Raw genomic sequence first — 16,136 nt, forward strand, 5'->3', positions numbered from 1 at the left:
TGGGAAAAGAGACCGACCCCACATCTCTACACCCTCCCTTTCAGGTAGCTGTAGATAGCAATAGGGTATGAAGCTGCTGAATATCCAGCAGTGCAGCTAGTTTCTTTTTTGGGGCTTGACAAAAGGTACACTTGAGTGTTTTACTCTTTTCAAAAGATGAGGAAAGCATAGCAGTCGTTTTAGCCAGGTTGTCCTTTCTAGAGGGTGCCTATTTGGCAGCACTTGCTTCAGCCATCCCATGGGAGTCGCCTGTGAAGGCACCCATAAAGGTGCTCACCATCTCAAGGCTAACATGCAGTGTCAGCTTGAATAGAAAGCAGCATTCTAAGGACATGAGGGCCCTGGGCAAGCTGGTCTAGTTGGGGGTGTCCCTGCTGACTGCGGGGAGGTCGGACTACATGACCTTTGGAGGTCCCTTCCGGCCTGGGCAATTCTATGATTCTATGATTGAGACAGGCTCCTGTCCACAGGAGCTGCTCCTAGTTGAGCGGGCTGTGCCGCACCCAGCAGCTTCTCCCACACATGGCTCCATGTCCCAGCAATTAGCCTCCTGATCTCTCAAATTAATGGCATAATGATGATGCAGGGTTTTTTCCAGCACCTCTGTGGTTAGCATTGTGAAATATCAAAGAGCGCTCACTGCAGGAATTGTCCTTGTCCCTCTTCCCGCACAGCCACGGGGCTGTATCACCATCCTTTGCAGGGACTTTCCCTTCCCCATCACTCACCACGTCCAGGCAGCCCTGACAGATTGTGAGAACAAACAGGCTGCAGTAGGGCAGAGGCAGATGGCAATAGGAAAGGAGCGAGGTTGATCAGAGAATTTAATCACCAAGTTCACAGAAGATGCAGGAAAAGGACTCTTCCCTTCAATCACTCCCCATCTGCCTCCTGTCCCTTCCCCCTGCCCACACAAGCTAAGGTGATAGATATCACTAAGAGAAGATCTACATACGGGACTCCACTAGCCATGAGAGCCATCATTGCTCGTGTTGGTGTCACGCTCCCCACCATGACCTCCAGGGACCGATCGGCTCCTTTCTGAATGAACTCATTGGAGTCCCCCATCTTCTGCAGCAAGACACGAGCAATCTCATCCACCTCCCCGTCCATGTGCTTCTTCGTGGTCTTGAAGAGCTCTCCAAGAGTGCTGATCGCACACCGAGCCACCTTTGAGCGGAGGTTGTTCACCTGAGGAAGTTATGAGGAGAAACACGTAAGAGTTACCTTGTAAAGAAAATCAGTTCCCCTAGACAAACATCCCAGGAAACAACAAGACTTCCTGCTGTGTCCAGGTAGAACATAAGAGTATGGAGCAGAAGACCACAAGCACAGAAACACACTCTGATACCAACTTCTTCTCAGGCCTCAGGCCTGGTTATACACTAGAATTTCAATAAGACTGCAGGCCTAGGAAATATTGTTTAATCTAGAACAAAGTGTGTTACTTAGCCCACAATGTGTACTGCTTTGATTTTAGGTCCTTCTATTGAAAATAAAAAAACCACCACCAACAACAAAAAAAGCTAAACAGGGGCTGTTTTTAAACTATAAAGGCACAATTCATAAAGGCAAGCTAGAGGAAAAGTAATACTTTCCTCCTGTCAAAAACTGCACCACTGTCAGTTTGAGCACTCAACCAGGAAACAAAAAATATGAGCTCAAGCCTACACACTAATTCACAGGAGGCATTTGAGTCCACCTGCTGCTCCATCTACTCAGGAGACCGCTAGCTGTTGGACTCAAGGCACTCAAGGATCCTGGAGATCCCATGCAATTACAGCTGCAATTAGTGGGGTTTTACAGCATTCAGTGCTGCTCTGGAGCAATCCTTGCTTCCAAAAATGCTCTCCCACAAGGGTAAGGAAAAGGCACCTCAGAGTCACGTGCTTCATGTGAAAGATACTTTGAAGGACAAAGCAGTGCTTCTTTCTGCCAGACTTAGTTGTGCTTATTAATAAAAACGAACAACGTATGTGCTAGAAGTGCTTGTGAAAGCAGAATCTGGGGCTGGAGTGAAATGAAAGCTGAAAGATGTCTCTGCACATGAGTGTGTAGAGCAAAGAGGAGGAAATTTCCTCAGAAATAGAAAAGTGATGTAAAAATCAGATGAGCTAAGCTGGAAGGGCTCCTTCTCCTAACCCTCATCTCAGAGGGGGAGAATCCAAGTCCTGCATATCTAATTAGAAAGATTTGAAGAGTCCAACACCACAAGGGACATTCAAGCCTCCAACGTCATTAAATATTGGATAGAAAGACTGGTTTTCATGGAAATAAGCAAAGTCTTACTGTCTTCTGCAAGCAAAGGAAAATACCTGCAGTCAATCCCCCGGAATTCTGTGGAGGAGGAGGAGAAAGCGGGAAGAAGCTGGGAGGCAAAAGCTACAGAGCTCAATTACAGCTTGGACAGAGACTTGGGCTGTGGCAAATTAAAATGACCTGAGTAGCGTCTCAGTGTCTGCATTGGTATATGGCATTATAGTGACACACAGCACAGAAAGAGACATACCAGTTAATACCCTCCATACCAGTAAATATAGCTACATGTACAGGCAGATCATATAGATAGGTGAGACAGCCATTAGAAAAATGAGCTTCAAAAATAACAGTGAGGGCAGACACTGAGCACACACGTAAATGAACAAGCACGTATCTACTCTACGTCCTGTGTACGAGGTACATGGGACACAAATAAACATGATGTTCTTACCTCTTTGGTAACTGCCAAAGAAACATCATGAAGTCTACAAAGCAGGACTTCTGAGTGGCAGAGAGCCAGGCGCCTGATGCTGAGGAGTCCCTCAGCCTTCTGTTGCCTGAAAGGTAATTACCAAACAGATTCATTTTTTGTCACCACCCAAGAAGTAGGCAGCACCCTCTGAAATTGCCAGAGCATCAGCTCAAACAAACAAAGGCAGGTGCTTCTCATACAGCGCTTCATTAAATCCCAGAACTTGTTGCCACAGGCTGCTGTGGTGGTCAAAAGCGTACATAAATCCAAAAGGCAAAGAGATAGTTTCAGAGGGGATAAGTTAATTTGTGGCCATTAAACAAGACAGCCTCTCCAAAACCCTTGGCACACAAAGTCCCTTTGTTGCTGCTTCCTAGAAGCTGGGAGACTGTGCCACGTTTCTGTTTCTTGTACCCTCCCTGGACCCTGTCCCTGAGATATTGTCCCACCTGGCTGCTACCGGAGCATTTTCTCTCCTCGCTGTCCCCAGAGGCAAGGAGTGACAGTCTGCACTGCCACTCAATAGCTGAGTTTGCATTCTGCAATCTAGTTGTGTGCCTCATGTCGTGTCCACTTCCCACCCCACCTCCCCCAAAAATATGGCAGTATGTCCTAAAAGATTCCACCCCTGGGCAAGAAAAGCTGAAACGTTGGATTTTCCAGAAAATCCCTACTTAAGATAACAGCCACAACAGCAACACATCATTTAAAAGTGCTAAAATCCCACATCTTTCAGCACGTTCTTTATGAAGGACCTGAGCTACATGAAGGCACACGATGCAGTCACTGGTTCACCAGGGCTACAGGGCAGGACTGGGGACACATCCCCACTAGGGTCCCTGTGTGTTACCCGGACCCCCCACACCTGCAGCAGCTCTTTGCACCTCACAGGGCTCCAACCAGTAACAAGGAAGAGAGAGGAGAGAGGAGCAAAACAAAGTGATTGCACAAGGAGATGCATCACGGAAGATTTTTCATGGTTATCCCAGTGTGAATGGAGCCCCAGTGAGTGCATGCTGACCCAGAAATCAAAAAGACAACCAATATCACATGAAATCTGTTAAGTTTCCTCCTGCCTGTGTCTAATTTCAGGACACACTGGGATTATCAACAAAACCTTTTGGGCCTATATTAAGCAGTAAGGAGGAAAAAGTTGAAGTAGAAAAGTGCAAGATTCCTAAAGGAAAAAAACTAAGGCTGCTCTCACATCTTTAGACTGCATTGGAGCGGTTGCACTAGTTCCCTTTGGACATCTTGGGTGTCTGGGCTCAGAGGCACTAGGAAAAAATAGTTCTAACTTACACTGAGAGGGAAAAAGAGCAAACAAGGGGATTTCTCACCAGTCGTCACTGCTGAGCCCTGCGAGCGCCTTGAGCAGTGCCTGCTGTGGGTGAGGGAAGGGCCTGGCTTCCTGGGCGTCCCCACTCTCTGGCTCCTCTCCCCGCTCTGGGGTGTCCAGAGCAATGGCCGGCAGCGAGTTGGCTGTAAGGAGACAGTCAGACACCCCCATCACATACTCTCCAGGGCAAGGCACCCCACCACCAAGCAGACTGCAACCCAATCTCCCAGCCAAGATAACCTATGGGTGCAAACCGGCATTGGTTCGGGGAATTCCTTTCCATTTACTTCAAGTATTCTAGAGAGCAGGCATCTCAGTGCTCATATTCTTTTAGCATACTCTCGGGAAAGTAGTAGCCTATGGATTTTGCCATTTTCCAAGTGTTATGAATATTTACTATTTCAGAGGTACCCAAATGGCTGCGTTTCAAAGACGTTGAGGTGAAATTTATTTGTCATCAAATGTACTTGTTTGCAAACTGTGCAATGCCTGAGCTCTCTCTTGCAGAAAAATGCAATTTCTAGTCTAGATAGTTGTAAAAAAAAGCCTTCCAAATGTGAACTGAGAATAAAACCATGTAAATATAGATGCAAATTGTTGGCAAACACACTCTCTTGATGATAAATAGACAAGGTATAAGAAAATTCAGATGACAAATTCATTTGTTATGAAATCTATTTGTCATCAAAAGCACTGTAGGTCAAAAACTTCATGTCTTGCCCTCAAAAGCTCATTTTCTAAACTGTAGGTGAAAATATGTGAGCTGTCTACAAGTACTGAGTATAAATATTGCACAGAATCTAGATGAACTGCTATGGACTCTGCAGGGGTTTTATGCTACCTTACGTGTTCTACAAAGTATGGAGGATGGAGGAACTGCACGATCAAAAATATTCAGATTGGGACTAATTTGGAGGTCACCAATAGCACTGTCACTGACATCAATGATGTCACTGCATGAATGTGTAGATATATTCAATATGAGATGTATGTATACACACACACACACACCTATTCAACAGGAATGGAGAACCACATCAGGCTAGTCCTGGTCAATTTTGAAAATCTGAGTAGCATCACCGTGAAACTCAAGATCATAACACAAGGTAGGCCACCCACAAAGGAGAGACGAGAATCGCTGTGGACTCGCTCTCTGCTGTGTATTTGTTGCAGGTAACAAGCAGCCTGGGAGCCCCAGGCAGCCTCTCCTGTACGTCCCCTGCTACACACGGCCACCATCTTTGGGTGGGGTGACAGAAGAGGCAGGGCTTGTTCCCAATTTTCGTGGCAGGCAGTGAGATGGGAGAGGCTAGAAGCCATTAAGCACTTGTAGGTGCAATAGCATGGTTGTAGCGAGGCAGTAATTTCCACGCAGAGACAAGCCTTGCTGGAGTAGGAGAAAAGTGGGAGAGGCAGAGGAGAGGGCCCAGGCAGAGGGCCAAGACGGCAAGTGGCTAATTGTTCCTGGTGGTGCACATATGGGCACAGCGAGCACAGCCTGCCAGACTGCACCGGAGCTCAGGCCTGCAGCTACAGCTGCCTCCTGGCACCAGGGTTGTCTTTTGGTCTCTCAGTACGGGCAAAAGCTAGAGCTTCAGGCTTGACAGCACCACTGGATGAAGTGTAAGCACCAACCACTCCGGCATCATCAAGCTGGAGCAGATCCAAGACGGTTTGCTCTCAGTCCTCAGGACAGACTCGGGAGCTGAGATCCTGCCTGTGGCTGAGGAATGAGGCAGTTTGTGCTGCGAGGAAGGAGCTGGTGCAGGGGCTGCAGCGCAGCAGGCTCACCTGAGGGCTTGCGTGGGAAGGTGCCATCCTGGCTGCTGACAGGGATGCTGGGCAGTGAGGGCCTGTTGATCCGCTTGCCCAAGGCAGCAGCAGCAGCGCTCTCTCTGCGTGCGCTGCTCATGCCGGGGGAAATGGAAACTGCCCCATTGGCAGGCAGTGGGCCAGAGCCTGCAGAGACCGAAAAAGACCTTGTAAGGGCACTGGACAAGGCAGCTGGGGGCTTGGAAAGGGCTAGAGATCTCTCTGGAGCTGAGTAACATCCCCTGGTTGTCCCAGACAGCCTCAGCCATAACAGTTGCACACTGTCGTGGGAGAGTGATCACAGGAGGCACTGACTCAGAAATGAGGAAAAGTCACTCCTGCTTGGTGTTTGCTTTCCTGTGCCAGAGGCTGGCTAGGGAAGCTCCATTTCTGGGGCTCCCACCTCAGGGCTCCTCACCAGTACTTGAGAAAATAATAGCAAGAAACAGAGCAGATAACCTTGCCCGATGCCCTTGGGCTGAGTGCTGGCTCTGAAATTCGCTGCGGCTGCACTCCTGGTAGCGCACGCAGCGGTGCAATCAGAGCCCCTCAGCTGCAGTTAAAGTCAGCAGAGCTGCTGCTCATGTGGGGAAAACGTTAAGCCCTGGTGAAGGGCTCCAGCCCAGCTCTGCAATGCCAGTTCCTCCAGCAGGGAGTGGTGCGAGCCTCATAGCCTGTCCTATCACATGAGCAAGATGTTTTGTGTTTTCATTAGAGCCCTGGCGAAGGGCTCCAGCCCAGCTCTGCAATGCCAGTTCCTCCAGCAGGGAGTGGTGCGAGCCTCATAGCCTGTCCTATCACATGAGCAAGATGTTTTGTGTTTTCATTAGAAATAGTTTAATTTTGTTTCTTCCAGGGTGCACCTTGGTTGAAAAGCATTCTTTTAGACTCACCCATTCACCTTTCCTGGAGGCTGCTCTCAATTCAAGAGTCTGAAGCCCCAATGTAGTTTGCCAAACAGAATTATCCAGTTTGAAAGACTTTGTAGAACAAAGGGGGAAGGTGATATTCTGTGACTGACTCAGGGCGGGCCACGGGCAAGACCACTCCTGCCTCTGTATTTTTCTTTAAAAAGGGGAAAAAAATCCTTTTCCAGCTTCCACTCAAGTGCAACAGCTTTCCAGTCTCATTTCAGAAACATTTGCAACACTTTGCAAATAGCAAGCAAGTGAACATAAAGGCCCACAACCAAATACAGCAGCCACTTACTTTCTTCAGCTGCATCCCCAGGGTCAACACTTCGTGGAGGAAGCTGCAAAGAGTCCTCTCTCTCTTTCTCCCTCTCTCTAAGCAAAAGCTCCATCTCCCTCATTCGCTTCTGCTGTATTTTCTTCTGAGCTGACTTGGACAACTTAATATGGATCTAGTTGCAATGCAAAGACATACATCATTGAGCATAAAGGCACCCCAAGAGACAAAGATGATGATTTTCAGTGACATTTTGTGCTAAGCACTGAACAGTCAACTGAAAAGGAAGCCTGGTTGCACCTCTCCTTAGCCCTTACCCTTCCATTGCTGTCCTTCAACTCGTCGTCGCTCAGAAGGCCAGGGCTCACAAGGTGGTCTGTCTGCTTGGCCTGGCTGGGTGGGAGGGCAGTTAACGGGGGCACATGGTCACACGAGTGCCCAGCAGACTTCATGCCACCAACGCCACGGTGCTGGAGAGGAGGCAAGACGGGTTCCAGAGGCTGGAGCTCTGATAAGACACAGATAGAGATTGTGAAGGAGAACAATGAGGAACATAACGCCTCTCCAAACCAATGGGGTGCTACTGTATTGCACTGGCAGCAGAAATGACATTGCTCTGTTGGCCATCAGACTCAAACCTACCGCATGATAAAGGCCTCAGCCCTCGGCTCCTGGAGAGCAGCTGTGTTTGACAGAGAAGAGCAGAGAGAGGGAGAGCCAAAAAGGTTCCAATCTGTCCCTATGCATTCTGATTTCAGTAAACATATTCTTTTTTCCCAGTAACTAAAAGAACTCCTGGTTTTTAATAGCTATATGCCTTGGTAGAGGTATGAATGAACATTTCCTCCTCTTTGCTGGAATATTTTAGAGGGCATTTAAAGACAAGATTAGGATTGCTAGAGTGTTACCAAACCCAGAATTGTGCTCTAGAAGCTAGAATTCATTTTCCCCAAAGGGTTTCATGCTAAATTGCAGCAGATCAGCCCAATTTCTGGGCAGCCTTACTAAAGGTTGATTTTCTTAATGGCAATTGCACTGTGTAGTTCATTCTGAAATACTCTCCAACGGAGCTCTTAAAACTCAGAGAACTCATCATTCTTTACACAGCTTCACAGATGATAAAATCACGTGATAGCCAAGCAGTACAAAGGGAATAACTTTGTTAAATCAGGATTTTTTTCCCTCTGCAGAACGGTCAGGTCAATAATAAAAGACAGAGAGATATGGTTTAATGATAGAGCTCATTTCTAGTGCAGAATGTATCCTGCAAAAGCATCACCTTTCTTACTCAGCAATACTTCTCCCTAGTTGCATTCAGCATCCCAGCTGTGCATCAGCAATAAAGGAATCATTCCTATGGGGCATTCCCATTTTTTAGCAGAACTAACACTGGAGCTGAGGGTCCAATGGGTCTCAGTCCTTTTTCTGCATCAGCAAAGTTGTTTGTTACATTCTCATCTCTCCTCTCACTCCAAACCCACAGGTGGCAAAAGGGACAGCCCCAGTGTCATTGAGGTTTTCAGCTTAAAAGTACTGGTTGATGCAGAAGAGTAACCTCACGAGACAAGAAGAGCAAGGTAAACATCATAATGGAGAAGCAGACACCTTGGCTTACCTCATCTCTAGGGCCTCCTGGAAAAGCAGGTGCTGAGAGCTTGGGGGAGGCACTGCAGCCCTGTCAGACTCCTCATCAGGTGGTCTCGCTGACTTGGGGATAGGGGGGATCAAAGCTGCTCCCAGTGACTTCTTCCCATCCCCATTACTGCAGTGCAGGGGCGGCAGGAAAGCCTGGAAATAGCAGAACACAGTGCTCAGCTCAAGCATCCAGCTTACCTCCGTGATGCCACAAGAAGCTTAGCCATGCTTTTACCTAGGACTTGGCAGGAAAAGAAAAGTCAACCTGATGGAGCAGCTTGGCCTAGGATGGGCAATGGAAAGGGAAATGGGAGGCAGAGACCGTGTGTCACGCTGTTGCCAGCTCTCTCCCCTTGCTTATCTCTGGCCATGGCTGTGTTCCCACCTGGCATCCATCTGCTTGTCCTAAGGGTGTTTTGGGGTGCCGGTGCCTCTGTTAGCCTTTCTGATGGCCAACACTGCCAGTTCCCCTGACTGGCATTCCCAGGCAGAGCCATAGGAGAGGAGGAAGCTGCACAGAAGCAGCTGAACTCCAGAAATCTTATTGGAGAGAACTGTGCAGAGGAACATGGCTGTACAACTCAAAAGTTGGGACAACCTAAAGCTGAGTTTGCAGGACTAACTGCTCCAGAAAACATCGTTCTTTTTTTCTAAACCAGACAGAGCTGCTATAAAAAGCCACTAAGACACTGGTGTGTCCCCAACAGGAATTGGAATGTACAGGTGATATGCTTGACCAGATAGACACATTTATTTGCTCTGACTGGTTGCTGGTGTTTTCTCAGTCCTAAAACACAGCAGGAGTCACCAGAGAGCACAGAAACTATGTAAAGCCCTCTTCTCCTATGAGATATGCTGAGGACATGAAGTCTGCACTACGCAAGTTGCAAAGAGAGCCTGAAGCGCAATGCCCAGCTGAGCTCTTCCTTGGCTCAGCTGCTTCCCTGGGCTCACACCACAGACAAAGAAGATCTCAGAGCTCTGCCTACAGGAAATAAACTGTGGATCCACCACACGTTATTGGGCTTGGTTTCCTTACTTTATATCCTTTGGCCTTGGACATCCATCCCCTGTTACTCGCATCACCACCATCACAGCCTGTGGCATTTTCCCCCTGCTCCTCCTCTCCATTGATCAGCCTGCTGGGCTCTGGGGAAGGCAGGCCGTGCTGGATGGGAGGCACAGGCCTGAAGTCCTGCTGGAATCTCTGGGAACGTGCCCGGCAAAGTACTGGCTTCAGGAAGATGCCTGGAGGGACGCTGGAGTCAGTGAGGCCTGCAAAATGGAGACACAAAGTATAACAGAAGCAGCACTGCAAACCTAATGCACCTGAAGCTAAATATTTCACTGGACAGATTTCTTGCAGACTTCTAAATAACTGCCCAGGGAAACATGGCTCATGGTGGCAGTCACTTGAATGGTCAGAGGACAACCCTTCCCCACTTCCCCTGAGCCACCAGAGGAACACCCTGGTCCTCTGGGCTCCCATCAGACAGCAGGGAGCCCAGGAACGTATGGTGACCCAGAATAAATCATCTGCACATAGACCCTCCCTCTCCACTCCCTCTCCCACAGTCATTCACCCCTACAGCAAGAGGAGGGCTACAGAGGGGACTGAAAGCAGGGAAGGTTATTGCAGGGGGGCACACGCAGGGGAGAACTTTTAGGAAGAAATTCTTTCCTGTGAGGGTGGTGGGGCACTGGAATAGGTTGCCCAGAGAAGCTGTGGCTGCCCCATCCCTGGAGGGGTTCAAGGTCAGGCTGGATGGGGCTTGGAGCAACCTGGTCTGGTGGGAGGTGTCCCTGTCCGTGGCAGGGGGGCTGGAACCCGATGATCATTAAGATCTTTTCCAACCCAAACCAGTCTATGGTTCCATGAACTGTTCACTGGTTAAGTACACTAGCTCTCTAGGCTGGGAAAAGAGCCTTCTTCCTGCAGAAGAGCGGCCAGGCTCCTGACTTACCTCTCTGTGAGGCTAACAGACCCTCAGACATCCTCCTCCTCTTCAGCTTCTCCTTGATCTTAATGGTGTCCGGGGCAGCGCTGCTCACCTCCCTCTCTCGGGAGCCCTGGGTCAAGGCTTGGTGAGACAGTTGGTACAAGTCTCCTCTATCCCCAGAGCTGAGGTGGCACACGGTGTTCTCGCTGACCCAGCCATTCAGGGGAGAGCTGCATGAGGATGCAGGGTTCCCAACTCCATCCCATGAACTTGGCTGTTTCTTCATCATGGGGGTTAATGCACACTGAAAAGAAGCTGTAGATAAGGTATAAGGGAAGAAGTGAGTTAGTTGAACTCACACCTGTACAATCAATGAGTGATACATTCAAGGGTTTGTTTTTATTTTTCATAAAACTACCATCAGTTTAATTCTTATGAACAGCACTGATCTAGAAAGCCAGGAGAGAGAGCTTCAAGCTCTCCAAAAAAAGATTCCCATTTCAGGCCTTGGTTTCTGTAAAGACTACCAGTAAAGACCCACATGGTGCTGCTGGTGTTTCTGGAAAGCATAAAGACACCTCAGCAAGCAGGCAAACCTTGCCAGTGTTTCTACAGCACCATGCCATCCTCAAGGTCTGACCTGATGGGCAAGCAGAGGAAGAACTGGGAATTTAATGTGAGACCCCACACATTGATAGCAAGGTTAGAAACAGAACTCACATCTCATTACCATGCCCGATTTATGGCCAGTTGGGCCACAGTCCCTGTCCTGGCTAGCAGTAGTAGTGATTTGGCTTCTGTTGATAAAGGAGAAAGCACAATGCCATGTGCACCACTGGAAGACAGCAGGATCATCTGAGGCTCTTTTGTCAGTCACCTACTCTGACACAGAGCTGGCACATGAGAACTGACCTCCAAGGATCATTTCTCCATGAATTTTTTTTTTATTTTCGTTTGGCTGAGACCACCATTGCCTATTTGACCCCTTTCCACCCTCACTTTCTTCTTGAGTAGTCCAACCACTGCCACAAAACTGCAAGTTTGAATCAGTGCTGCCACCTCATAGAGCTGTGTGTAACCCCCTCAGGTTTGAATTCGGGAATGCCCTCACAGTAGGTGGCAACTGGGGCGAGGTAGTTAGTCCCGGATCCCTGGTATTGCCTTCCCTACAGGGGCTCCTGCCTGGAAAACCACTCAGGTGAGGTGGTGTTGTTAGAACAACATAAAATCATATTCAAGCTATGCGTTTTCCACAGTCTGTCAAAATTATGGCCAGAAAGCCCAAACATGCTGGAGGCAGACTGCTGTCAGCATACTGGGGGGAAACGTAACTCCACCAGCTCCAGCCCAGCAGCTGCTCTCCCCATGGCCGTATGCCCCATGGCTGCAGAGACAAGTCTCTCACCGCACCCACCGCTGCTGGATACAGCACAGCACACTGGAGTTGTCCTGCTGAACTCAGCGATGTCACTGCAGCAGGAGCATCGTCTCACACATTTGACAACAAAGAGCTGTAACGTCTCGCTGGACGTGTCCCAAGAACAACAGGGAAAAAGGGGGAGTAGAGGAGTTTGCTCCTTTTTATTACGAAAAGGATTGAAGGCAGGGGAAACAATACTGGAGAATGATGTGGGACCTCTGTCTTAGCACTTCCCACCACTCTGCAAGATTTTTGTGTAGAAAGGGGTAGGTTAGATTTTGTGACACATCCATGAGTAATTCTGAGCCACAACTCAAACCACAAGCCAAATACTTCCAAATTAGCCACCCATTGGGAAAGGAAGGAGAAAAGCAGTTGAAACAACTGCCCTTGGAGTTCAACTGTCTGCGTTGTAGCCTAGAGTACAGGAGGATACCAATTTGAACTGCTTTGGAAAACCCACTCAGAGGTGCCTCCAAAGCTCTGCAAACAGACCAGCTATCACATGGCAGCTGAGCTCAGCCAGAAGGATCAATCACGGACACAGTTCGGTTAAATTATTACAGAAGGAAAAATGCCTCTGCACTCAATGGAAGAAGCAAAGGCAGGTCCCTATTAACGTGTTCTGTAAACTTAAATAATAAAGAATGCCTGCACAAGGACTTTAGGTATCCTAGTATGAATGAAAATTTACACTCAGATAAATGGTATCCTCAAGCAAATTCCAATAGAAATTGTTCAGATTGCAGCAAGGCCCCACAATGCTCCACCCTCTGCCCAAGACATTTAATTCTGCTCCAAAATGGTCAAAGCATTCATCTGGAATAAAGCAAGTGATTTCAAATAGGCTGGAGTTAGCTGAGACAGCTAACCTACTTCTGGCTTTCACCCTTTGTGGTAGTCTAGATAAATTCACAGAGGCAGTTTAAGGCCAAGGAACGCAGGTTCTTAGAGGGTCTTCAGAGCCTAATTCCCATTACTTTCCATGAAAGGCAGGCACTAAATAGCATTAAAAATATTTAATGTAGGTCTGTTTGAACTGTGTCCTTTAAAACAAGGAACTGAATTCACAGTGATAGGAAAAGCATGAAAAAAAGCTGGACAGACAACAGATACAGTACAGATACTGCTGTATCTGCCTTTCTCCATCCGCCTCTGTTTTGCCCAGCCTGGGGAGTATCAAGACCTCCCTCACTTTTCCTTATTCATTAGACACTGTCCCCTAATCAGCAGGGGTCCAAGGGCTTTGAGAGGGATATCACCTTCTACAACACTTCCTGCAGCAAGTGCTATCACGAGGAATAAAGCAAATTATCCAAAGAGTGACAAGACAAGTGTGCAGGGCATGCACCTCAACACCATGAAAGGCAAGCAGAGAGGAGCTCTTAAGATACAAAAACACGCAAGGTAGAAAAACCAACAGTTTCAGCATCTACATTTTCAAAAAACACTGTTGCAGTGGAAGACTTCTGCCCCTCTGTGTGCTGAGGCCAATGCCTGAAACAAAAAAAAAATCCAAGAAAAAGAGTGCTTTGGTTTCCTTAAAGGCAACGTGTTTTCTGAAGAAAGCTCATGAAGGAAAACAGGAAAGGAAATGACAACTTTACACTTTAAAGCATAAAAACACACACTCTCAAACCCTAAGGTCAGGGAAAATTATGACAGTAATGCTTTGGACTCATAATTATATTGCAGCTTTCCTCTGATGAGCCCAGAGCAGTTTGCATTGCCACCAGTGGCACTTAACACCTCTTTGGGAGGTGAGTCAAGCTGTATTAAAATACATTGGGACACCGAGGCAGGCAAAAGCGCTCCAAACCTCACTTCAGACCTCAGAGTAAATAAACTGCAGTGAGACCAGAAAAACTCTGCTTCTCCTGATGTAGTGACAACTCTCTGTGGCAGGGTAACAACTGGGATTAGGTCAGCTGGAGGAGAAAAGGCTGAACTGTTTCAAAGAGTCTAAAACAACAGAGGGTTTAAGGGAACTACTCTCATTTACAGAGGTACTATAGTAAGAGCTGCCAGCTAAGTATTATCAGAGCTTTACGGGTGGGGATCAGGGGCTTTCAGACTGGTGGATGGGGTATCTTGACTGCAGCTTGCCAAATTTTTATGATGGAGAACACAGTGATTCCACAGAAGTAGTGTGATCTCTGAAAATGTGCTTGTTTCAACTGTTTCTGTGAAAAAGTAAGGTTTTGACTTGAACATTCAATATTTATTCTCAAGTTCTTCAATGAAATTATAAACTAATGAAAAAATTATCTACCGCCTACCTAGGACACACTGCCAGATGAGACCTCGATGAGCCCAAAGCCTGTTCCCAGTGCTTCTCTGATACAGCTGTGGTGTAGAACTTGCTGTAGGACTGGGAAATCAGAGAATATCTTGAGTTCTGCAAGGGTTGAAAAAAGGCTTTCAGACACTCTTGGACACTCACGACACGAAGGAAGGCAAGCAAGCAAGCAAGCAAGCTGCAAGCGTGCACTAGAAGACAAGGAGGGGGTATCCTAGATACTCAAGTACATCACAATGCCAGTCCCCAGAGAGAACCCACAAGATGGAACAGAGACCTTCCCCAGTTGCCCAAAGCCCCTCTAATGTCCTCTGGAGATCCAGGGCACTGTACGTGCATCGTGCTTTCAACCTAATTCATTCAGGATTGCGTGGCCCCACACTAAGGCCACTTGGTTCACCACGTTGCCAATCTAGTTAATGGCACGTTGGCTAATTGCAAGCGTTAGCTCTCAGCCAAGCGCAGCATCTTGCTGCCTGTTTGCTCTGGCTACCTCAAGAGTCAGTAGTCACAGAAAGCTGAACCTCTTCCAGGGAGGCAGAGGAACCAGCTGCCAGTGCCTGCTGTCAAGTGGAAATGGGCTTTTCCCTAATAGAGCTCTTGTTGTATAACAGGGCTGGGGGCCAGGGGCCAGGCAACAAAACCAAACCAAACAACAAACCCCATCAGCACCTCAGGACACCCTCCACAAACACAAAGTCTGGGGGCAGAGGAACAGTAGAGAGGGGAGAAAATAAAATGAAGAAATAATAATAAAAAAAGACCCTGGTTCTTACAGAGGCATGTCAAGAGCAGGGCCAGTGAGCAACTCATATTCCTGAGGGTTAGATATGACTCGAAAGGGCAAAGGCTTCTCCCCAGGTTTACCAGAATTTAGCCCCAATCCTTCTGAAAATGGAACCCAGTTGCTATGGTTTTTACCGTACACCCAGTGTCCTGAACATCATCATGGGTACCTGTCTGTTGGAGGCAGACCCGCTCCTCTAACAGGGTGGGCAAAGTCCCTTGGCTCCATTTGCGCTGCACCACGGCCCACCATTGCAGAGCGACTTGTGGTGTTTACTGCAGCCCTGTGATTCCCTCTCTCTGCTGCCTCAAAGTGCAACCGCAGGGGTTACAGCCCCCATGACTTGCTTTCAAGTGCTTGGGCAAGCTGCGGTACACAGCGAGGCAGCTGCACAACATCAAAGCGGCACAAAAAACCAAACCACTTTCCCACATACACAAAGCGGCACAAAAAACCAAACCACTTTCCCACAGCACCACATTAAAGCCCACACAAGAACCATGAATTGAGTCCAGGGATGCAGAGCTCAGTCCTCAGGCTTTAAAATCCCACTGCTCCTACAGGAAGATGAGTTGCACTTGTCCCAAGAGCCCCATTTTCCCCTCAGTACCATTCATCTGTCGCGCAGAAAATGTGTCGGCACAGTTTGGGGTGCGGGGCTGAGGCTTCAGGACTGCATTTCTGATTTGAAGGGCTCACAAAGATTACAAGCAGAGAACACACAACCTCAAAACCTGTAAAACGACAGGCATGCTCATGGTAAGAGACAGCACCGTGAAGATGAAGCATGAAGGATGAAGGTGCAGGGTAGGCATGTTTGGAAGCCCGTGTTTTACCAGGTGGCAGCCACCAAACCATGTCTGGGATGCTGGACCTGCTAAGCCCTCTCAGTAACCCCCCATAGCACAGCACGGGTCTGAGAGCAGCCAGCCCTGAATGCACTGGGGGGAAAGAGACCCAGAGCTGCAGAGCTGTTTCTTTACTT

The 16,136-nt window shown here is 48.1% G+C and overlaps 1 protein-coding gene across 1 annotated transcript; it reads right to left on the reverse strand.

Moving 5' to 3' along the window:
* Nucleotides 1-873: 873 nt before the first annotated feature.
* On the reverse strand, nt 874-15,877 carry LOC106900183 (protein FAM179A-like). The gene is made up of 12 exons (XM_014962170.1): nt 15,762-15,877; nt 14,345-14,463; nt 10,670-10,960; nt 9,745-9,980; nt 8,686-8,858; nt 7,713-7,741; nt 7,388-7,578; nt 7,092-7,245; nt 5,862-6,029; nt 4,072-4,213; nt 2,711-2,816; nt 874-1,191 (listed from the first exon to the last, which is right to left on the reverse strand). Exons 3-12 carry the CDS (start codon nt 10,932-10,934, stop codon nt 874-876), a joined length of 1,782 nt encoding a protein of 593 aa, XP_014817656.1. The 5' UTR covers nt 10,935-10,960; nt 14,345-14,463; nt 15,762-15,877.
* Between the last annotated feature and the right edge of the window lie 259 nt (nt 15,878-16,136).

Source organism: Calidris pugnax, unplaced genomic scaffold (genome assembly GCF_001431845.1).
Source record: "Calidris pugnax isolate Ruff unplaced genomic scaffold, ASM143184v1 scaffold1443, whole genome shotgun sequence".
NCBI classification, from domain to species: Eukaryota; Metazoa; Chordata; class Aves; order Charadriiformes; family Scolopacidae; genus Calidris; species Calidris pugnax.